The sequence below is a fragment of the Megalobrama amblycephala genome, linkage group LG14, assembly GCF_018812025.1.
Source record: "Megalobrama amblycephala isolate DHTTF-2021 linkage group LG14, ASM1881202v1, whole genome shotgun sequence".
NCBI lineage: Eukaryota > Metazoa > Chordata > Actinopteri > Cypriniformes > Xenocyprididae > Megalobrama > Megalobrama amblycephala.
Window position 1 is genome coordinate 38,719,596 of NC_063057.1, and position 24,627 is coordinate 38,744,222.

The 24,627-nt window shown below is 40.6% G+C and overlaps 2 protein-coding genes across 2 annotated transcripts; one reads left to right on the plus strand and one right to left on the minus strand.

Annotated features, from left to right (window-relative positions):
- The first annotated feature begins 686 nt into the window (after window positions 1-686).
- Window positions 687-7,067, plus strand: LOC125244897 (gastrula zinc finger protein XlCGF57.1-like). Its single transcript, XM_048155282.1, has 2 exons — window positions 687-780; window positions 4,673-7,067. The coding sequence occupies exons 1-2, from the start codon at window positions 687-689 to the stop codon at window positions 6,304-6,306; spliced, it is 1,728 nt and encodes a 575-aa protein (XP_048011239.1). The 3' UTR covers window positions 6,307-7,067.
- Window positions 7,068-17,667: 10,600 nt separating this feature from the next.
- On the minus strand, window positions 17,668-18,926 carry LOC125244926 (zinc finger protein 235-like). The gene has a single exon (XM_048155323.1). The coding sequence runs from the start codon at window positions 18,852-18,854 to the stop codon at window positions 17,877-17,879; it is 978 nt and encodes a 325-aa protein (XP_048011280.1). The 5' UTR covers window positions 18,855-18,926; the 3' UTR covers window positions 17,668-17,876.
- Between the last annotated feature and the right edge of the window lie 5,701 nt (window positions 18,927-24,627).

Consider the following 24,627-nt stretch of genomic DNA (forward strand, 5'->3'; position numbering starts at 1 on the left):
AACTCAACTGCACACATGCTGAAACTACTAGAAGATACTGATATAGAGAGAGCAATCAGCTAGGACATCTTGTTTAAGATTATTTCCATGAGTAAATGAACCTGTTGTAAAGCACCGCTCACTCGACGCGTCATGCGTCAGCCGCGTGAACGCTCAATTCGCGCCGCGCCATTCGCGCGTCAACGGCCGATTCGCGCCGAAGGACATTTAGACGCGTTCGGTGTGAACGCAGAGCTGCGCGAGCGCGCTCACCTCACGTGCATCAGGCGCGTTCTCTGAGAGACGCCCTAACCATAAATATCTATGCTTCTAATAACGTAATATATACAGAAGGAGCTGGCAACGACCGCTGGTTATGTCTACCTGGTTATGTCAATATCTTCTATAACGGACGCGATGGCGGAATCTAGGACAAAAAGGGCATGTGCCCTGCACAGGTTGAGCCCTACCTGTGCACGTGCCTGATCACGACACGTGCTGCTCAAACAGTGAACATGAACGAGAACAACAAACAGTAACAAACTAAACATGTTTTCATCAGTGTAATCATTTAAATATCTCTATTTCACTAAATACTAAAATGTAGATACATGTCTAAATATGAAGTGTTTATTAATATGCAGCGTTAGTTTTGAGTGTTTTTAACAGGTCATTAGACCATTAACTCTGTTATTCTCTTCTTACAGATGGCGTTTATTAAAGAGGAGACTGAAGATATGAAGATAATTATTAAAGATGAGACTGAAGATATGAAGATTGAAGATATTGAGGAACAAACAGGTTGGTTTTATTCTCATCATTTTATTGAACCTAAAATGTCCAGCTCTACAGAAATAGAGAATATTTTGTGCAACATTAAACCCAACATCTACTTCTGAATAGTGAACAATAAAAAAAAAATAAAAAAAGATCTTTTACCAACATTTGTGTTCAACAAAAGAACTTGTACAGGTTCGGAAAAACATAATGGTGAGTAGATGACAGAATTTTCATTACTAACCCATTAATATTGAAAGCCAAAAGTCACAATTTTGATTGTAAGTGCCAAAAAAAATACAAAGTCGGACATGGGTCATTGTTACGTGTGCTCATAAATTTATCTGTAACTCCTAAATGAGATATTTTATATTTTAAATGAGATATGTTTGGGCTCACAGTGAGGTAACATAAAAAAGTGCGGCACTTTGAGGGTGCTTTAATTGAACAAAACATGAAATTAGCTTTTTCTACAGTACCATTGTACCTTGAGAAACAAAAAATGTCACTGCAAAATTACCAAAAATTATCTAAAGCTGAAACTCTCTAATGGTTTTGCATATTGACACCAAACTTCTGTGTCATTGTTATGCCACACTGACCACATCAGTTAGGTGACAGTGCCACCTACTGGTCAAACACAAACGGCAATTTAATTGGTTACTTTTTTTTTTAAGATGACATAGATGCATTGTAATCTCTCAAAATCTACTCGGGGCCTTTATGCAGAGGAACAAGTACAATGTTCTGGAATGGCCATCCCAGTCCCCAGACCTGAATATCATTGAACATCTGTGGGGTGATTTGAAGCGGGCTGTCCATGCTCGGCAACCATCAAACCTAACTGAACTGGAGATGTTTTGTAAGGAGGAATGATCCAAAATACATTCATCCAGAATCCAGACACTCATTACAGGCTATAGGAAGAGTCTAGAGGCTGTTATTCCTGTTATTATAGGCTCTACTAAAAATTGATGTGATTTTTCTGTTGGGGTGCCCAAATTTATGCACCTATCTAATTTCATTTTGAAATATTACAGTGTCCTTCAGTTATTTGATAGATCAAAATGAAATTGCTGATCCAAACACCCAAATATTTATAAATGAAAATCATGGAAATTGTCAGGGGTTCATAAACTTTTGCATACAATTGTAAACGTGGGACTACTGAACAGAACACAGAAGGGAGAAAGAAAAAGTTGATCTGTGACGAGCTAACTGTTCTCTGAAACAGTAACACACAGCTCCGTCTACACTCGTAGTAGTCTATGAAGAACTTAGTTTACAAATAAATGCATAAACATTCTCATAAAGTAAATGCAAGCATATACATACATAAACATCTAATATTACTGACCTTACAATGTTTAAATTTTTAATGAAAAAAAAAATACAGATGGCACAACTGATCCGTTAATATAATCTGGATTATGCAGGCCACCAGCAGCTAGGAATTAAGTCCTACCATGATGTACAGGGTACAACAGGGCATATTTTATTCCTTTAGCCCTTAGTTTCTCCCGTGGACCATCAAGCAGTTTGCATTGGGAAGATACCGCTGCTGGAAAGTCCAGAAAGATACTGATACGACTCCCATCAAAAGAGAGTGGGCTTTGGTTACGGGCGAGCCGCAGTATCTCAGTCTTAACAGTATCATGATGTATCCTGGCAATCATATCTTGCATGCTGTTGTTTACGATGCGGCCAATGCGGTGAGCTCTGTCAACCTTTGTCACGTGGAAAATTAGCTTCTCCCGATAGTGAAGGGAATAGCCCAGAGACAAATTGTGTGGGGTTCTCGATGTTCTCAGAAAGACCAGCTATCTTGAGGATTTGTCAATGAGATCTGGCCTCTAAATCCGTTACCTTGGATTTCAGAGACACATTGTCTTGTGATAAACTTGCTAGAGTACCTTCCACTGTGTCAGCTGACGAGGACGAGCCTTTTTGACAGTCTTTTTAGATTTATTCATCATCAGCGTGTTAATTATGTTGAGTGATCAAATTTAGCAAGAGCAACAAAGTTTTAAATTATTAATTTCAACAAGTGTGACGGAGCTAAGTGAGAACGCGTCCTACTCCATGTGCTGCTCTCTACGCCCCCTTCCATCATCATTAATTCTTAAGTATTTCTACACCTCTGAGGCTGACATTGTTTCTGCTGCTGCCGTCGGTGTCTCTGTGCTTGGAAAATTCTGTCAGTTATGTCACGTGAGATATCAGTCTTTGGTATCGGGGGTATTTTTACGAGTATCTGTACAATTATATGAGCTTAGTATCAGGCCCGATACTGGTATTGGTGCATCCCTACTGAAAACCCCTGATTTAGATCATGTTGAGGTTGTATGTGTAATCATGGCAGCTGATTAATTATTGTTCATGGTCATGATGCCACCAGCTGGCAGCAATAAGTGTGGCACATATTCAAGCCTTTAAAATAGTCCTTTATTAGTTTTTTATAGAAAAACTTACAACTGAGTACAGGTCGGCTCCATAGCAGATTTCAAGCAATTAAGAGCTTAGAGAGTTATATGTAAAGTACTAGACAGATTCTGCTAGTATTGGACATTTACAAGTATCAGTATAACTGTAAAATGTAAGTTTTGTGCTGAGGAAAGCACATCTCATAAGCATTAATTCTTTAATTGTTATTATTTTTTTTAAGTTGCCAGCCATCACCAGCATTTTTGATTATTATTACAAAACTTTAATGACCTCAGAAGATTTTGTTGTATGAATAGCTGAACATGCAATATGTCAAGAAAAAACACAGATGATTGTGTTAGTTTGCATGTACTTTATCAAAGCTTTTATCGCTTCTTCCTGCTGCTGCTTCTTCTTCTTCTTCTGTGTTTTGATCTGGAGGTTTTGTACTGATTCAGAAGTAAAAGTACCCCTTCCGTATACCAGGAAAATTCTGTCAATGGCGGGAAAGTGTTGTGTCCTAAATTATTCTCAAAATGTGTCTTGAAACAGAAATTAGCGGTGTACTCGCACTAGGCGATCAAAAACGTGTGAGCACTTTTGACCCTCAAAGTCTAGTTTGTTTGGCTAGTGTGATTGCTCCGTACCATGCCCTGGCCCGCTTGAAGAGATTAGGCTCGGTTCGGATGTAGTGAGATCGCTAACCGTGCCGCAGTACAGAACATGTCTAACATCTTTACAACAACAAATATCTACTATTACTAATAGAATAGTTCACTTTTCAGTTAACTTAATTCAAGTATATTTAGGTTTATAACAGGTCCGGTTCTTACCTGATTGGTGAACAGAAATTGTAGTTTGCAAATTTCTCTATCAATGTCAGCTCTTCTCTAACAAGCTGATGATCTTCACCAGAAGTGAAAAATACAGGAGACATACAAACTGTACAGGGGTGGGTCCCTTTGGACCAGGTTTGAAAACCACTGGTGTATTGAGTATAAGATCTATAGACGGGATGGGCAATTCTGATCCTGGAGGGACACTATTCTGCAGAGTTTACCTCCTTGATAAAATACACATGCAAAATTTAACCCAACCCTAAAATTTAACCCTTATTCTTGAGGACTGCTTGAAAATTACAGGCACGTGTGTTTCACTATGATGAAACTTAACTCTGCAGGTCCTCCAGGACCAAAGCTGCCCATCCCTGATCCATAGGGTAGGGTATAAATCAGGGGTGTCCAACCCTGCTCCTGGAGAGTTACCGTCCTGCAGACTTCAGTCCCAACCCTGCTCCAACACACCTGCTGTAATTATCAAGGAACCCTGAACATCCTGATTAGCTGGTCTAGGTGTGTTTGATTGGAGTTGGACCTGAAATCTGCAGGATGGTAGCTCTTCAGGAACAGGTTTGGACACCCCTGGTATAGATCGTACATGTTGGTTTTGACGCTTTTAAATGTCTAAATTGTTTTGTCTATTTTTGTCCTAGACCTGATGGAACTGAAAGAGATGATTCATGAACTTAATAAAAGGGAAGAAGAGAAAGAACATAATGATGAACATGATTTCATGACTGGGGAAAGGTTGACGCTGGCTAAAAAGACTTCCTCACGAAAAAGAGTTCAAAAGACAGAAACTAAAAGATATTTCACCTGTCAACAGTGTGGAAAGAGTTTTGATCAACATAGAAACCTTCAAGTCCACTTGAGAGTTCACACTGGAGAGAAACCCTTTTCTTGTCGGCAATGTGGAAAGAGTTACATTCAAAAAGGAAACCTTAAAGTCCACATGAGAATTCACACTGGAGAAAAGCCTTACACCTGCCAACAGTGTGGAAAGAGTTTCAATCAAAAAGGAAACCTTAATGTCCACATGAGAATTCACACTGTAGAGACCCCATTCGCCTGCGTACAGTGTGGACAGAGTTTCAGTGAAAAAGGGAGACTTGAAATCCACTTGAGAATTCACAAAGGAGAAAAGCCTTACACCTGTCAAGAGTGTGGAAAGAGTTTCACACAAAAAAGAAACCTTAAAGTCCACATGATATCTCACACTGGAGAGAGCCCATTCACCTGCCAACAGTGTGGAAAGAGTTTCAGTGACAAAAGAAAACTTGAAATCCATACAAGATCTCACACTGGAGAAAAGCCTTACACCTGCCAACAATGTGGAAAGAGTTTCAGTGAGAAAGGAAACCTTACAGCACACATGAGAATTCACACTGGAGAAAAGCGTCATACCTGTCAAGAGTGTGGAAAGAGTTTCAGACAAAAAGAAAAACTTGAAATCCACATGAGAATTCACACTGGAGAAAAGCCTTACATCTGTCAAGAGTGTGGAAAAAGTTTCAGTCATAAAGGAAACCTTGTAGTCCACATGAGAATTCACACTGGAGAAAGCCCATTCGCCTGCCAACAGTGTGGAAAGAGTTTCAGTCAAAAATATAAACTTAAAACCCACATGAGAATTCACACTGGAGAAAAGCTTTACACCTGCCAGCAATGTGGGCAGAGTTTCAGTCAAAAAGGAGGCCTTAAGCGCCACATGAGAACTCACACTGGAGAAAAGCCTTACACCTGCACTCTGTGCGGGAATGGCTTTACACGGGAGCAAATCCTTAGGGAACACATGAATATTCACACTGGAGAGAAGCCTTTTACATGTGATCAGTGTGGAAAGAGTTTCGCACATAAATTGTCACTTTATTTTCACATGAGAATTCACACTGGAGAGAAGCCGTACAAATGTGATCAGTGTGGAAAGAGTTTCAGTCAAATAGGAAACCTTAAAGACCACATGAGAACTCACACTGGAGAAAAGCCTTACACCTGCACTCTGTGCGGGAATGGCTTTACACGGGAACAAATCCTTAGGGAACACATGAATATTCACACTGGAGAGAAGCCTTTTACATGTGATCAGTGTGGAAAGAGTTTCACACGAAAATCGTCACTTCATTGTCACATGAAAATTCACACTGGAGAGAAGCCATTCATGTGTGATCAGTGTGGAAAGAGTTTCAGATTCATGGGTAACCTTAGGGACCACATGAGGATTCACTCGAAAGAGAGCTGTTTTAGAAGTCGTCACTCTGGAAAGAGCAGAGGTGTAAAGAGTACCTGAAAACCATGCTTGAATTAAAGTACAGATATCTTATCTGCCTCGTCTCCCAAATCAAACACCTGTGATTCACAACTAACTGCTAATGCGCTTGCATTTATGTAAAGTAGCCTTGTTGGCAAGTTTGGGTGAGTAAAGGCAAACATACAAGACATAGTACCTACAATGCCTTCTTTATAGCAGAAACTGCTGCAGAAATATTAGGTGCCATGCAAAATGTAATGCAAGTATTGGAGTAAAACATACATTTACTTGTTTACTTGTGTCAAGTAAAGAGTAAAAATTGCTAATATCTTAATACAAAGTATCCAAAAAGATACTTAAGTACAGTAACTAACTGCATTTACTCAAATACTTTACACCACTGGGAAATAGTTCCACAGACAGTCTCCATAAATGGCAGATTTAAAGAAAATTACTGTCGTTTGGCAAATAAATAAATAAATTACGGACGGTTACAAACACATTACCAATCATGTAGGCTTTAAACATAAAGCTTATGTTTAAATGTTTTTCCACTTGCGTGAGCAACGTAATATATAAATTAAAAGTATTAGTTCATACAGGGTTCCCACGGGTCGTGGAATTTTAAAATTTCTATTCCACACATTGAAAGTCAGGAAATTTTATATTTTTTTTTGTCCGAGTCATGGAATATCAGGGATTTTTGCATTTTTGAGTTTTTCCATTTGTCAAAATGTATTCTATACCATATTAAACTGAACTTGGACAAGATGTCAATACTGTGTTACTAATTGTGGGTAGCTGTGGCCTACATATTTTGTATGGGGTATTTGAAAAGGGTGCAGATGCCTCAAACTGGAATGTAGACCAGTTCTTGAGTAATGCTTATTGGCTACTGAAAGATTTCCCTGCCTGAGGAGAGGATTATGCTAAAGCTGTCGCACAAACATCTCCTTTTATGCCACTCAAATTCTGTAAAACAAGATGGGTAGAGAATGTCCCAGTTATAGAGAGAATGATCAATATATTGATGAACTTGAAGAAATATGTGAATGCAGTAGAGGCAAATCCCCTAACCCTGGAACTAAATCCTATATTACTGTCAAAGAAAGGTGCAGAGACACCTTTGTTGCCTGCAAAGGTTGCACCTTTCTTGAATATATATCAAACAGACAGGCCTATGATTCCTTTTCTGGCTGCTGATCTTTCTAATGTTATCAGGTCAATTATGGATCATTTTATCAAGCCTGATATGATTGGTAATGCAAACACAGTATTATAACTGATGTCAATAGATGTCACAGACAAAACACTCATTCATGCAACTAAAGTTCATGTGGGGTTCTCTGCAGACAGAATGCTGAAGGAACTGGTGTCATCACAGAAGATCATTGAGAAGAGAGTGTTGGAGTTCAGAATGGATTGCAGAAAGTGCTTACTGACACTTGCAGGGAAATTACAAGAAAAATCTCCACTTGTGTGCAGCATGGATTGCCTAGATCCAGGGAGGATGGCAAGCAATAAAGATTCATTAATGCATCAACAAGTTGAAAAAAATCCTCAAGATGAAAATGAGTGTGATGATATTCTCAAACAGTACAGGAAGTTCATCAATAAGACTGCAGAAGAGAAGGGCAGATTTCACTGACTTCAATCCTGTCACAGGTCAGGTAGATACCCTATTCTATAAAAAGTCAAGAGAAAAGGTGTACGAAACAATGTGGAATGTTGTGGCACTCCTCCTAATGCTTTTGCATGGAAATGCAACCGTGGAGCGAGGTTTTTCAGTCAATAAACAAATCGAGGTTGAAAACATGAAGGAAAGTGTGAATCATTTGAGGTCAGTTGGGGAATTGATAACTTTGTGGTAAATAAGGCCTTCAGTCTGCATCCTTGTCAAGACAGTGATACATCTTTCATCTCAAGGAACAGAAAAGACTTAAAGGAGTAGAAAAACTAAACATGAAAAGGAGATTGATGAGCTGAAGAAAAAGAGCACGCCTCAGCTATTGAGAAATCTTCTGATGACCTTGCATTAAAGACAGAAAGTGTAGGCAATCTTACATTGATTGCTCAGTCAAACAGTCTAACACGGTCTGCAAAAACTAAATGTGAAGAATGAACTTGATCACAAACAGAAAATCCTTGTGTTAAACCCCTGAAAACAATTAATTTCTGTAGAAATAGTTCAGAAAAATATCAAAGTCCATTTAACAAATAAAAGAAAAAAATAGTATGTATGTGTTTAAGTTAGATTTGTAATAAAACAACTGTGAATAAGTAAATAAAGTTTACTTATAAACAGTAAAAAAATACTGTTTGTGACCGTTTTTTTGTCTGCTCAGTGCTCTGTTCATTATAGGTCATGGAAATTCAGCTTTTTAGTTTGTGAAAGTCAAGGAAAAGTCAGGGAATTTGACATTTGGCTTAGAGTGGGAACCCTGTTTACATATATATAACGTAATGAATTTAATAAAACATTTAAACGTGACATCTATGAAATAGTGTATACAAAGAGAATCACAATGCTGACAAGCCATGTTCAGTAACAACTATTGGATTTAAACTAAAAATAAGTAAATGTTGTTTGTGTTAAACAGATCAGTTGTGCACTGCAAACCTGGCATCTGTGAAAGCACAATAGCACGTGCTACTCCTGCATCATACTGCATGTATAAGGCATGACGATGGTGCATATCTGTTCTCCTCTGCTGGCCTTCCTGCATTGTTAACCAATGTTTCATTTTGACAAAAATAATATCCAAAGCTTAAAACCTAAAGAATTACCTACGTGCAGACGCGTCACAATAGGGCAGGCAATTACCTGGGATCCCACATTTTGAGGCACCAAGCCCAAGGGCTGATCATTTAAACCTCCTTAGTTGTGGCTGTCCTCTCTTGTTTCACTGGTTATGTTTTTGCCGCTTCGCCTCAGCCACCTTTTTCAAACTGGCATAGAGCTTAGGTAGAAAATGCATTATTTGATTTAACATGAAGAGGATTATCTGTCTGGCATAGCCACTCGCTCTGACATAAATGTTCGCTATTAGGCGCATATTCAAGGGCAAATTCCAAACTGCATTTTTGAGCCCTTGAAGAGCACTTTAAGAAAAGGACGCCATTAGTGTTTCAAACGAAAGTGAACAACTGAATCCCTTTACTAAGAGCCTATTTAGTGAAGGGTACATGCAGTGGTCACTGAGAGGAAGTAATCTTATCATTTATGGTCATGTGACCCAGCAAATACTAGTGATTCTTTTTTAAGCTTAGATGATGGAAGAGTTGTGGTGTGACAGTATGGGATTTTTTTCTTACTGTGGTGAAGAAGCAACAAATTACACGGTTTGGTGGTTCACCTGGATGAAGACACCAATCGCAACCAAATTTCCCATTAAACTGAAGGGAATTTTTCAGCTGCATCACAAGCACTAGTGAGAAAAATGCTCGAGAAGTAGCAGGTGCTTTTGTGACAGGATTTTGCCCAGTAAAGCCCTTTGTGGAAAGCATCTCAGCTTCCTCAATGACAGGAGTGAACAATGTAGTCATATTTGGTAATGACCTTCCAAACCATAATGCCATGCAAAGAACATGTTTTTTCTGCTTTCGGGTGGAAATTCATTGACAGCACATTGTAAAGACCAGATAGAATACCCCAATTATTTGAAAACTGGAACACCACCACAATTCCAAAGTAAATTTAGATCTGTCTCACTTATGTTGTTTTCAAGCATTGTTTTCCGCATTTCACTGCCATCGAAAATGTCAGAGACCGCATCATCACTGTGATTGTGGGACCTTCCAAGCTTTGAAAAAATGTCATTGTTTTCCAAGGGATCTTTTATTTGTGATGCCAGTGGTAAATAAATAAAGAAGTTTCCATTTTTTTTGCAAGTAGTCAAATCATACTTGTATTGGCAATCAGTATTCTTACACACACCCTCCCCAGTTTCTCCAATGTACTCAGTACAAGATGGACAATAGAAATGTAATTCCATTTTAACATGCACACCTGATGAGTTTGCTCAAACAGGTAGGGAGTATGGGGTGCTATACCAGGCATCAGTTCATTAAGAAGTGTAAGGAGATCTTGAAGAGCTGCTCCTGTAATCTTGTGGCGGAGAACAAATGCTGTGATCATCAGATTTGCCTGTCATCTACACTTTTCTAGGGGAATAAAATTAGATTCATCATCTATGATATCCTAAATTGGCATTATAACAATAACTCAGCACCTAGACAGCAGATAGATTTTAAATAACAAGTAAGGTTGTAACCTAGGGAGTCCACTGGAGGCGAGCGTTGTGAAAACCCAAGTGCAGTTTATTAAGAGTACAAACAAAGAGTAAAATACAAACTTGAACAAAAACAGAGACGTGGCTTGACATGACTTGACTAAACGACTCACCGACAGCAGGTAACATTTACAATACATGACAAAGGAACATGGGGAAGACAATGGCTATAAATACTGTCTATAGTACTATAAGTACTGATAGAACACATGACTAGGACAACCAATGGGGTAGTGACACAAGGAACAAGAGAACCAATAACAGAACAGAACTGAAAACCACAGGACCAAAAACAACCAATGAGAACATGACACATGGACTAAGGGAGAACCTGAGGATCAAGGGAAGCATGACAAAAACAAGCAACATGAAACAAACTACAAAATAAAAGACATGAAAACCAAGACATGAACACAAAACCAAAACACCCGTGACAGATCCCCTCTCTAAGGGCAGCTCCTGATGCCCAACATGAAACAAAAACTATAGTTCAGGAGGGTGGTCTTGGGGGAGGGATGGTGGGCCAGGCCCATGCAGGGGAATAGGAGGACCTGGGCATGGAAGAGGCAGGCCTGGACCGTAGAACGTGGGAGGACCTGGGCCGTGGAGCGTGGGGTCCCGGTGCACTGGAGGACCTGGGCCATGGTTAGGTGGTGTACCAAGCTCTGCAGCCACAGGACCTTGGAACCTATAACCCCACCCCCCATAAAAAATACTTAGGGAAAACTAGGGCAGGATTTATGAGGGGGGGGGCTCTGGCATGGGATGGCGAGGCTCTGGCGTGGCATGACGAGGCTCTGGCGTGGCAGCCATGGCATGGCGAGGCTCTGGCGTGGCAGCTGTGGCATGACGAGATTCTGGTGTGGCATGACGCTGGCATGGCGGCCATCTCGGGGCGAGACACTGGCATGGCGGCCTCGAGGGCGAAATGGCCGGCGTGCCTGAGTGCGAAGCGGCCGGCTCGAGACGAGACACTGGCGTGGCATAAATAATTCCAGACATGAATGTTGGGGTATGGAGACAGTCTAATGTGGAAGGTACTGTGGGATTGTGGGGCTCCTCATCCACAATTCCCACAGTGAAGGAAGACCCACTTAACAGTAGAGCATAGTCCATATAATGTTCCAATGACCAGTGGATATTCCCTCCAGGTAGTCTGGCACGGACAAGTTAATTCAGACCATAGTGAAAAATGTCCTTTAGGGCAACATCATTGAAATTTACCTGGTGGCAGAGTTCACAAAAGTCCTGGACGTAGTCTTTAATGGTGCGATGGCCTTGGCGAAGATTCAAGAGTGCAACTGCTGGGTTCATGGTGAGGTCATGTATTCTGTAACCTAGGGAGTCTACTGGAGGCGAGCGTAGTGAGAACCCAAGTGCAGTTTATTACCCTAGACAATTTAAAAAAGGGTTTGTAACAAGTACAAACAAAGAGTAAAATACAAACGTGAACAAAAACAGAGACGTGGCTTGACGTGGCTTGACATGACTTGACTTGACTAAACGACAGCAGGTAACATTTACAATACATGACGTGGACCAGCAGCCACACTTACTGCCCAAAGTGTCGGGCTGATGATTTGGAGGACTGCATCCACGAAGTGACTGGACTGACTGAAGCCCTGGCAACACTGGAAAAGCTATTCTTGTATCATGTCTTCTACTATGGTGGCCACAAACGTTGGTCTGTTTATACAGTTCTATACCATTGTGTTTTAAATTAATGTTATGAATTGCAGTGTTACATTATGGCATTAAGTAAAGAGTTCATGAATTGTTATGATTGTTATACTAGAATTTGACATTAAAAGAGAGAAGTTCTGAACAAACTTTGATATTTATTCAACCGCAGTTGAATAAACTGCAGCTTAGATTTGATAGCATACAGATGGTCTTACAAAACATCTTAACATGCATTCAATTAAACACATACTAAGGGTTTAATGTCACCCACCTGTGTATATTTATCTCACAAATGCCTCTCTGTAACATTTATAAATTAAAACAGTGCCTCCTGAAAAGTCCCTGGTCATTGTTAACCACTTTATCAAAAAGAAGAGACATGTCTGGGAAGCTCTCTCCAAAAGCTGCACTGCATGACATCTTCCTCTGATGAAAATGGCTCAGATCCAAATGCAGACACCCAAGAAAGGGAGGATCCCAACTCCTGCTCATAGATATTTGCTGCCTCTGAAGCACTTGGGAGCAGCTCCATGGAAATTCTTGCCAGACAACCACTAGCTGCAAGTTGGTTTGGTATCCCTCTTCCTAAAATGTCATGTAGGTAAGTAATCTTTTTTTGTTTTTCCTGTCTTGTCATTTGATGCAGCGTCTGAGCACTGTAGTGTCCCGCTGTGCTCTGTGCCTTCACGCTACAACTCCTGTGCTAGTTTTCATTCCTTTCCAGTGAATGAAGAGATCAGGAAAAAATGGATTTTAAACATTAGAAGGATCAACTTCCAAATCACAAAACACACAAAGGTATGCAGTGTACATTTCAAACCAGATGATTTTGTGGAAGGAACAAGTAGGAGGCGTCTGAAAAAAAGATGCTGTCCCTTTAGTATTTGAGTGGAACCGTGAATGCCAAATGCAGTCGCCGAGGTTAAAGCTGCTGTAGGTAACTTTTGTAAAAATGTATTTTTTACATATTTGTTAAACCTGTCATTATATCCTGACAGTAGAATATGAGACAGATAATCTGAAAAAAATCAAGCTCCTCTGGCTCCTCCCAGTGGTCCTATTGCCATTTGCAGAAATACACCGCTCCCGGTAAGAAACCACCAATCAGAGCCAGGAGGAGTGTCTTAGCATTGTCAATCAAGCTCGTGTGCACGCTGATCACACCCATGTCATGCACAGCGCGTACAGGCGTTCAACTTCAAGATTACCGGGGTGTCGCAGCTTTGCTTATGGCGGACAAACAATCCAAACTGCCTATCCCTCGAGTGGCACCTTCCTCTTCTCCCTGCCCGTTGACTCTTCAAAGTCGCTGTGGGTGTGAATTCCTCGTCGGAGCCCATTGACCCATTGTCAAAACTCTAGCCGCATAACATACAGGTAAAATGTCACGCACTGTGCAAAGCAACTATTGAAACCTACTAATTCTTACCGGGAGCGGTGTATTTCTGCAAATGGCAATAGGACCACTGGGAGGAGCCAGAGGAGCTTGATTTTTTCACAGATTATCTGTCTCATATTCTACTGTCAGGATATAATGACAGGTTTAACAAATGTGTAAAAAATAAATTTTTTCAAAAGTTACCTACAGCAAGTGTTTGGGAACGACGAGATCGACCACTGCTACCGGACTCTGATATGGAGGAAAACGCAATGGAAATTGATCGTGGACATGATTATTGGTCAGTTCCGGAGTCTGAAGCTCTAGACTTATCACTATGTGAAAATTAGGAGTTGAAGAGAGAGACAGAAGATCTGCGGAAACAGCTAAAGCAGGTCAAGGTGAACAGCCACTTTGGCCTCCAGAGATTTGGGGTCTCTGATGAGGATATTCACTTTTACACAAGGTAAAACCATTTTGTGATTATTATTTGCTATGTAAGCCATTAGCACAATGGTAAAGTGTTTTTCAGTTATTGTTGTTTAGTTTTTAGCTCACATACCTCTCAAATTTCTGAATAGGGTTTTACCATCCATCATTGAACATGTTCTGAATGTCTTTATAATCAAGGATCATACAAGTATCATACTAATGCCTCGTTTCCACTGAGCGGTACGGTTCGGTTCGGTTCGGTACAGTTCGGTACGGTTCGGAGCGGTACACCTTGAGGCTTGCGTTTCCACCGCAAACAGTACCCTTACTTGATAGGCGTGGTGTAGCTGGAAAATAGTGATCGACGTCATTCTCGCGCGAAGAAGAAAACGATATAGTAAACAACAATGGAGGACATACTACATCAAATCTTGTTCTTGCTTATCGGCTTGAGGCTGTCTGTCACAAGAAGAAGACGAGCTTTGCTTGCTGCACGTCAACATTAGGCGTTTCAGAATACCAAGATCGCAAAGTTCAGACGTCCATGCAGCAGCACCTACCAGCAAACGGAGGAGAAAACCCGCGTAATTTCAAAACTATTTTACTGTGTCATGAAATGTAGTTTTAAAAGTTTTTCAGGCGAGAATGTAGTTGTTTAAATCTCAAATCTGTGGTTAATTTATAAAGATAGCGCCTATTTGAAAATTTGATCTGACGTTGTTGGAGTTGTGAGATCCAGGCGATCACCGGGCGCTCGGTGCTCATGTACCCAGCCGAGAGCAGCTGTACCTCGGCTAGTCCTTCTGACATTCGCCGCTGGCTCTGATGTCTCTGTAGTGGTTAAAAACAAGATATTATTCATCTTGTGTATAACGGGCAATCTTTGGTCTCATTAATTTATAATTTGTTAACGGGCAAATCGTTTTGGCTGAGGGGAAAGTGAAGTTTTATAACTTTATATATTTATTTAACTTTACCGTTGTAGTGCGCTGTACGTTTGACTGAATTGTTTGCTTGTCTTTATTTCTTATTGTATAGCTTCTCATATTTTATTTATAATGGTTATTATTGATAATTAAAACTGACGTTTAACAAAAAGAGAAGGTTGTTTTGTCTTATTTCATTTTATTATAGGCTACATACAGTGAAGATAATCAGAGTACAATATGCACATATTGCCTGAACCACACATTAATAGGTTTCATATTTTTTAAATAAAAACGAAAAGAGGCAGGGTTGTGTTTTATATTTTGTTTTGTTATATAGCCTACATGAAGTGAAGATAATTAATGCACGCGTTGCCTGAACAACATTTGTGTGGCGCCTCTTGTGTTGTCATTCCCCTTGTAGCACGCGCAAGTGACGATTCTCTGTCAACCAATCAACGTTCTGCAGAGTGTAGCTCCACCCTTTTGGTACGGTACTGTTGTGCTTGGTACCCCAACAAAAGGGTCCCAGAAAAGTGGTACGGTACGGTTCGGAATTAGGGTACCATTCACAACTTTTGACAATGGAAACGGCAAAAATTGCGTACCGTACCGTACCGAACCGTACCGCTCAGTGGAAACGAGCCATAAATGAGGGGTGGGTGTGTGCAAAGTCAGTGTAGTTTCATTATCTGAGAATCAGATTAAGACTGTAGTAATTACCTAATTATTGTACCATTGTCACAGACATGTCAGGTTCCACCATCCACCAATCCCAGCGCACTCAATCCCCAGAGTACTAATCACCACCACCTGCACATCATCAGCACCGCAATCACCCGCACTACAAAAGACTCACACTCACACACACTCTTCGTCTGGTCTCGTTTGCACTTCACTTATCTGAATCCTTACCTTAAGGACTCCAGCAGTCTTACCTGTCTCCTGTGTTTCTCATGTGCAGTCCCGTCTGTGTGTGAGTGTTCCCTGTCTCCAATCTCCAGCGTCAGCTCTGTTCTCCAACCCTGCGATCACAAAAGGACAGTGTTACCTCTCTGCTTACTCATCACCATTCATCTCTATTCACTCACCTGCACTGCTGTTTGACTCTGTTGAGGTCAATAAACACCACTGTTTGTTTTACTCCTGCCTCCATGCCTTCTGTACTGTAACAACCATGTGTTAATGTTTAAAAATAAATAATTTATTTCTTTGCAGATTTGCAACCTATAAACACATGATGGCCTTCTGGGAACAGATTGAGCCACACAGGATGATTCGTGTCACCAGATCCAAACTCACCAGGGAGACTGGGTTATATGTGAAGACTCGGGCACTTCCTGCAATCGATGAATTCTTCCTCTTCATGATGCACCTTGCCTTGAGCCTCAAGCAGAAAGACCTGGCTCATCGCTTCTCCATGTCCATCAGACTACAGTGAGCCGCATCATAACCACTTGGGCAAACTTCCTCTATTTTCTTTTAGGTTCTGTGCAAATTTGGTTGCCGAAATGAGAGAGTATGAGCCTACCTGCCAGAGGAATTTGAGAATTTCCGAGACACCCAGGTTATCCTGGACTGTACCGAGCTCCGCTGCCAAACGCCTTCGTCTCTGCTATTACAGAGTGAGGTCTTTTCCAGCTACAAATCTCACTGCACTTTTAAGGCTTTGATAGGAATGGCACCTCATGGTGCAGTAACTTTTGTCTCTGGACTGTATGCGGGGTCAATCAGTGACCGGGAGCTGTTCAAGCAATCGGGTATCATCAATGTCCTTACTCCTGACATGGCCATAATGGTGAACGAGGGCTTCTTAATTGACAATCTGTGTTACGACCCCTGGCTCAAGGTAAGCAACAAAAACAAGGAGACACACACAAACCAAATATTAAGCTCAAGAAGATGTTTATTTACTACTAAATTAAGGTAACATTAAATAATGAAAAGAAAACAATCAAAGGATGTCACAATGTTTCTGTGTCATCAGTAACGTCAATGTGTAAAGCAGAGTGCATGGTTGGAAATGTAATGTAATGTTGAGGCATAAATGCAGAAAACAAATTCAAACAAAACAGTCCAAAAGCCAAAGTTCCCAAAGCTCTCCTTGGCTCAACTGGAGATCTCTTTTTAAAGGAGTGCCTGAAGCACTGGTCACAGGTGAATCCAATAGATTGCTAATTTGTGGGAACAGGTACCAAGCAGCAATACCCGAGACCAACAGCAGAAGTCGTCACACCTGGTACCATGCAAAATCCACAGGCCTGCTTTTGTGACCAAGGGCACACAAATGTCTACTGGAGAGGTGAGACACACTCAGTCTGTTTCCAGGCTTCAGGGTGTGTGAAGGAACACAAGTTGTTTGACACAGTCATCCCCTTGTCCTATTACTTGTAGCATTAATTAACTGTTTGCAGTGTCATGTCAGAATGGGCTACTTGTCAAGGCATGGGCCCAGTGAGTCTACACAGTGTCATTCTTGTCTGTCTTTATTATTTGGCACATTGAATTGTAACATGTAAACTGTTTTAATATTAGGTAAATCAGACATTCAGGTACAAGAACTACTACATAAGATCGAAGGAATGATGATGGGAAATGGTGGGAGATTTATCATGGAACGAATGAAGATGAGCAACAACAAATTAATAGTCAGTTGTAGGTTGTTTTATTGTTATGTTGTAAATTGACAATAATAGAAAGAAACATGGCAGTTTGTCACAATGACCTTAAGGGAAGAATCCACACAGTCTGTTTTAACAATGATTTGATCATTCTGTTGTAGTTTCAGGAGAAGATTCAGATTTTTCAAGCAGACACTAAGCAACCACCAAACTGTCCTGCCACTTATTGTGGCTGTAAGGAAACTACTTTGTTTCTCAGCACATAAAGATGAACTACTTATCGTGATTTCAATCTGCAGTGATGTGGTTTCTCCACTGCATGGATCTTCATGTGTATTTTCAGCTGATTTTTAAAAGAGAAACTCTTTCCACACTGATCACACGTGTATGGCTTCTCTCTGCTGTGGATCCTCTCGTGTGTTTTCAGATTTGATGAATCACTGAATCTCTTGTTACACTGTGAACACTTGTAAGGTTTTTCTCCAGTGTGGATCCTTTCATGTGTTTTCAGAGATGATGAATCACTGAATCTCTTGTCACATTGTGAACACTTGTAAGGTTTTTCTCCAGTGTGGATCTTCTCATGTGTTTTCATATATGATGACTGATTAAATCTCTTGTCACAGTGTGAACACTTGTAAGGTTTTTCTCCAGTGTGGATCCTTTCATGTGTTTTTAGAGATGATGAATCACTGAATCTCTTGTCACACTGTGAACACTTGTGAGGTTTTTCTCCAGTGTGAATTCTCTGGTGCACTTTTAAATACTTTAATGTAGTAAAAGTCTTCTCACACTCAAAACACATGTACTCTCTCACACCAGTGTGTATTTTCTCATGTTTATTTAAATAATACAGCAGTGAAAAACTCTTTCCACACACAGAACATGAATGTGGCTTCTCCTTTGTATGAACTGTCAGATGTTTCTTCAGGTTTGTTGCCCAGAGAAACGTTTTGCTGCATTCATGACATTCGAACTGCTTCTCTCTGGTGTGAACTGCACTGTGAATCTTAAGACTTTGTTTTGATGTAAAACTCTTCCCACACTGATCACATGTGAACGGCTTCTCTCCTGTATGAATTCTCATGTGTTCCTTAAGATTTCCTTTTTGTGTGCAGTTCTTCCCACAATGATCACATGTGAACGGCTTCTCTCCGGTGTGGATCCTCATGTGTGCTTTAAGGTTTGATGATTGACTGTAGCTCTTCCCACACTGATCACATGTGAACGGCTTCTCTCCAGTATGAACTCTCATGTGAATCTCAAGATGTTGTTTCTTTGAGAAACTCTTTCCACACTGAGTGCAGGTTGTAGATTTCTTGTCTCTTCTTTTCTTTAGAAATGTCTTTTTAGTCTTTAAGTGACTCAAAGATTTTTCTCCAGGTTTGTCATAATGTTCCTCCTTTTCACTCTCCTCCTTCACTTCCATCAGCTCTAAAATGAAAGAAAAAGTTAATTTTCAGTATATTAATGTAATTCAAAATGAGGATTATGAAGTGAAAGAACTTAAAAGTGAACCTTCATGTACTGAAGTAGACAACTGCTATGAAATATACTGATCACTTTGATGTCTTTTTATATATTTATTATGTCCCTGAAACAATTATTATATTTAAAACATTATTTTGACAAATCAAAAGTTTCTGTAGTGAGAATTATTAAATATGTTGATGAATCACAATTATTGACATATTTTGACACCAACTTCTATATTTTATGAAAAATACAAATTTATCAATAACTATAAATCATATTTTGCTTAAGTCAAGCTTAAAAACCTGTCAGCCATTCTGGAAAGTGAATTTACTTGATATAGTTTGGTGTTTTCTGATATTACTGTTTTTTTTTTTATTTTGAAACATGTCTCAAATTTTGGTTACATTGTTGCAAATTTTGAACCAGATATAAAATAAATGTAAAATAATATGTATTCTGACCTGATGTTGACAATCAATATGAACATTTTTCAAATCTCACTTTACTGACCATTTGTTTAATATTAGATTAACTGCATATCTAGATATTGGTGTCACATTGTGAGAAATAACAGTAGTCTTTAATTAAAGCAGTTTGTAGGATTTTCTCATATATCCTGACTCCAATAATCAGTTTCTATCAGCAAACACTCAGAATAAAGTGAGATGTTCTGAATGTTGATAGTCTGAGGATCATCAATATTAACAGAGAAACTGCTGAAAACACTCTTTATTTCATGTCAATAGTTCCTGTTTTCACCTCATTTATTATGCTGATGTCTTCAGATCTGCTGTAAATTGACACTTAAAGATTATTTCATTGCTGTCAACAGACTGAGGGGATTTGTGGACCTCAAATATACAATTATTTTTGTCTTTGTGCTTTTAACTGACTTTCTTACAGTTCTTTACTACTTTTCTAGATATCTGTCAATATTTTAATGGAGAAACAGAATGAAGTTCTGAATTACCATAAGATGCTTTACGTTAGACAGGTATACATGCTTAATGCATTTAGTTTATGGGTGAAATGCAAAAAGGCTTAATATGGCACAAAAATAATTAATTAAAAAAGAAAAAAAAAGTAATTTGAAACATTAAAAGACATTTATTTTAGTGGGTTTTCTATGTAAAATCGCTTTTGTACATTTCATTTGATGCAGACACTACAGTTTGATATCTGGACTTTAACCCTATATAAACAAACTCATTAACTGATTTTTTTTTTTTTTTTTTGGCAGATATGGGGTGTATTCCGGAAAGCAGGGTTAATTTACTGTCACATATACCCTGAACTCTCAGTTGATTAACCCAAACTTTGCTTAGTAAGTTCAGCCAACCCCGAGTATATTCCCGGTTAACACACTAGACCAGGGCTATTCAATTGGTGGCCCTCGTGCCACATGCGTCCCCGAAGCAACCACCAAGTGGCCCTGCGTAGTCTAGCAACACACAAACAATGCAGAGCGTGCCGGTAGTAGCTTAGATTACTATCAATATGACTTTCTCAACAGTGAAGCCTAGATTACTATCAATATGACTTTCTCAACAGTGAAACGTAAAATTGCCAATGAAATACAGTGAAGGAGGGATAGGTGGAATTGCGCTGAATGACACACAACAGAAGCGGTCTCTCTCTCGCACACGATCAGTTCTCCTTGCGAATGAACAGGCAAATACATGTGTACACAGATGTCTAAATATCCATCGTAAGGAGTATCTCACGTGAATACAGTCGGTTACGGCTTAAGAGGACGTAAACAGGTGGGCAATAACTGGATATGCGTCAGTTACGTCCATGCATTCAGCAGCAATATTAAATAGGCCTGTATGTCATTAATGTTAATCAAACAACAAAAGATGTTATATAAATGTAGGCTATATGTTTAATAAAGCTACTGTATCTGAAAAAAGATTATTTTTAATTTACTATTGTTTTTGTAATTTGCTTTTTTGTTCTTTTATATAGTCTAACACAAATAACTTATAAAATGTCTCATATTAGCCCATAATCATATTGTCTACCTCTTGCCCAACTGTACATACAGGCGCACCGTTAGCACGGGGTACAGGGGGGTCAGGACCCCTGCAGTTTGGAAAAGACAGAAATCGACCCCCGCACTTTTGATAAGGGCTGCTTCAATCAGTCACAATATATCACCTTTTAGCTTAGGATATTTTCTTTCAAATGAGACCATTTTCACGTTTCCAGCAGATGTTTCCAGTCTACAGGCCGCATTCGCTTACCAAAGCGATGTGCTCAAGGAGTTCAGAGACCAACTGGCTAAAGCCCAAGCAGCTAACGACTACCTCACTGAACATTTACAATCGCCTATGCCCAGGAAGGTAAGCTTTGCTTTACCTGAGAAATTTAACGGTTCTGCGGATCAATGTAAAGGCTTTCTCCGGCAAGTCGACATCTATTTCATGCATCAGGGATGTGACTTTGATTCTGATGAAAAGAAATGTGCATTTCTCATGTCTGTATTGACTGGTAAAGCGATTGAGTGGGCCGCGGCTTTCTGGGAATATGATCCTTTGTTTCGTACATCCTATACATATTTTGTGAAACAACTCAAGGAAGTAATTGAGTATCCAGCAGGTGGCAAGGATGTTTCGACTCGTCTCATTCAGTTAACCCAGGGCCGCAGAACAGCCGGAGAGTACGCCATTGAATTCAGAACACTCGCTGCACAAAGTGGCTGGAATGACGTTTCTCTCAAAGCCATGTTTCAACGCAGTCTAAACCTCCAACTACAGACTGAACTGGCATGTAAAGGTGAGGATCTCTCTTTTTCCGACTATGTAACATTGGCCATCAAGATTGACAATCTCATGCGGAGTAATCAGGCCCATTTCAAGCCATTGTTTCAGGGAAACCTGCCCACCCAGTCAGTTTCCAGCCCTATCCAGTCTAATGACCAGGCTAATCCTGAACCTATGCAACTAGGAGTCACCAAGCTATCCAGTGAAGAGAGATCACGACGGCTCGTCAATAATCTGTGCTTTTACTGCGGGGAAGCAGGCCACTGCAACTCATCATGTCCACTCAAAGCCCGGAGGAGCACCATTGAACACAACCGGGTGAGTGTTGATAACCTCTTGCTTCCTACCACAAAATCACTCATGACATTGGTACAGATTTCTACTGATAGTGAATCCTTTGAATTTACAGCGCTGATAGACTCTGGTTCAGCCCTCAACTTGATCCACCAAGACCTCATCACGGCATTCAAGATTCCTACTCAAGCCTGCAACCCTCCACTTAAGGTCAATGCTGTCAACAATAAGCCCATCGGTAAAGGTATCACTCAGCAAACTCTGCCCATGCAACTCAAAGTCGGACTGTTCCATCAAGAAATGATCACATTCTACATCATCAACTCTCCACGTCATGAAATCATCCTTGGATATCCCTGGTTAACTGTTCACGACCCAGTCATCTCCTGGCTCCATGGTGAGATCACCATGGTGGTCACCATTTTGTTTCTCCCACTGTTTAACTCACAAAATCCTGAAACCATATCTATCCATGAGCATCGAAAGCCCTGAGTGTAAACCTGTAACCATCCCGTCATGCTACCAGGACCTCCAGGAGGTTTTCAGTAAAACCAAGGCAACACTACTACCACCTCATCATCCTTGGGATTGTGCGATTGACCTCCTACCCAACGCTATGCCACCTAAGAATAAGATTTATCCCCTGTCACGTCCTGAGAGTCAAGCTATGGAGGAGTACATCGAAGAGGCCCTCAGTTCTGGTTTCATCCGCCCATCTACTTCTCCAGCAGCTGCAGGTTTTTTCTTTGTGGAGATGAAAGATGGAGGACTTCGGCCTTGCATCGACTACAGAGGTTTGAATCAAGTTACAGTTAAATTCTGCTATCCACTACCATTAGTTCCTGCAGCACACTTGAACAGTTACGTGAGGCCAAGATTTACACCAAGCTCAACCTCAGAAGTGCATATAACCTCATTAGGATCAAGGAGGGTGATGAGTGGAAAACTGCCTTCCTGACCACTAGGGGGGCACTATGAATACCGGGTTATGCCGTATGGCCTGTCCAATGCACCTGCTTTCTTCCAATCCTTCATTAACGAGATCTTCCGGGACATCATGAACAAGTACGTGGTCGCCTACATTGATGACATCCTGATATATTCCAAGACCAAAGAGGAGCATAAGAGTCACGTCAGGACCGTACTTAACAGGCTACTAAAACATCAACTCTACGTCAAGGCTGAAAAGTGTGAATTTCATGTGCAGCGAACATCATTCCTGGGGTACAACGTCAGCCATCAAGGTGTGGAGATGGATAACTCTAAAATCACAGCAGTCACTGAATGGCCACAACCCAACACAGTCAAAGAAATTCAACGTTTCCTGGGATTCGCCAACTTCTACCGGAGGTTCATCCACAACTACAGCCAGATAGCTGCACCCATGATGTCCCTGCTCAAAGGTAAACCATCACGACTCAAATGGACTGATCAAGCCACTCAAGCTTTCACTAATCTAAAAAACAGTTTTACAACGACTCCTATACTAAAACATCCAGACCCAAACCTACTGTTCATTGTTGAAGTAGATGCTTCAGATTGTGGGATAGGAGCAGTTCTTTCTCAGCGACACGGACAACCAGGCACGCTGTTTCCATGTGCCTACTTCTCACGCAAGCTCACAGATGCAGAACACAACTACGATGTTGGAAACAAGGAACTTCTTGCCATTAAAGCAGCTATAGAAGAGTGGAGACATTGGCTAGAGGGTTCCATCCATCCCTTTCAAATCATCACAGATCACAAGAACCTCGAGTACATCAAGAGCGCCAGCAGTTACATGGGACTTAATGGAAGAGATCCAACGTGAACAACAAAATGACCCCACATCACCTGGCTGTCCACCCAACAAGCACTACATTCCTGCAAGTCTTCGAATCCAAGTATTGCAATGGGTCCATACCTCGCTATACTCAGGCCATCCTGGTATCTCACGAACCCTTCATCTAACCCAGAATTCATTTTGGTGGCCATCCATGGTTAAGGACGTGGCCAACTATGTAAAGTCTTGCTCTGTCTGCGCTCAATCCAAGACACCCAAAGAGTTACCATCCGGTCTGTTGCAACCCCTGCCTATCCCTCAAAGGCCTTGGTCACACCTCTCCATTGACTTCATCACTGACCTTCCTCCCTCGAATGGATTTACAACCATCTTGGTTATCATCGATCGGTTCTCCAAAGCATGCTGATTAATCCCACTGAAGGGTCTTCCCACAGCCATGGAAACCGCTCAAGCTATGTTCCATCATGTCTTTCGTACCTTTGGAATACCTGAAGACATCGTGTCTGACAGAGGAACCCAATTCACGTCTCAAGTATGGAAGGCATTTTGTAAACAACTGGACATAAACGTGAGTCTAACTTCTGGTTATCACCGACGGGCAGGTTGAGAGATTGAATCAGGAGATTGGCAGGTATCTCAGGTCATACTGTGGTTGTGAACAGTATCGCTGGTCAGAGTTTCTACCATGGGCAGAGTATGCGCAGAACTCT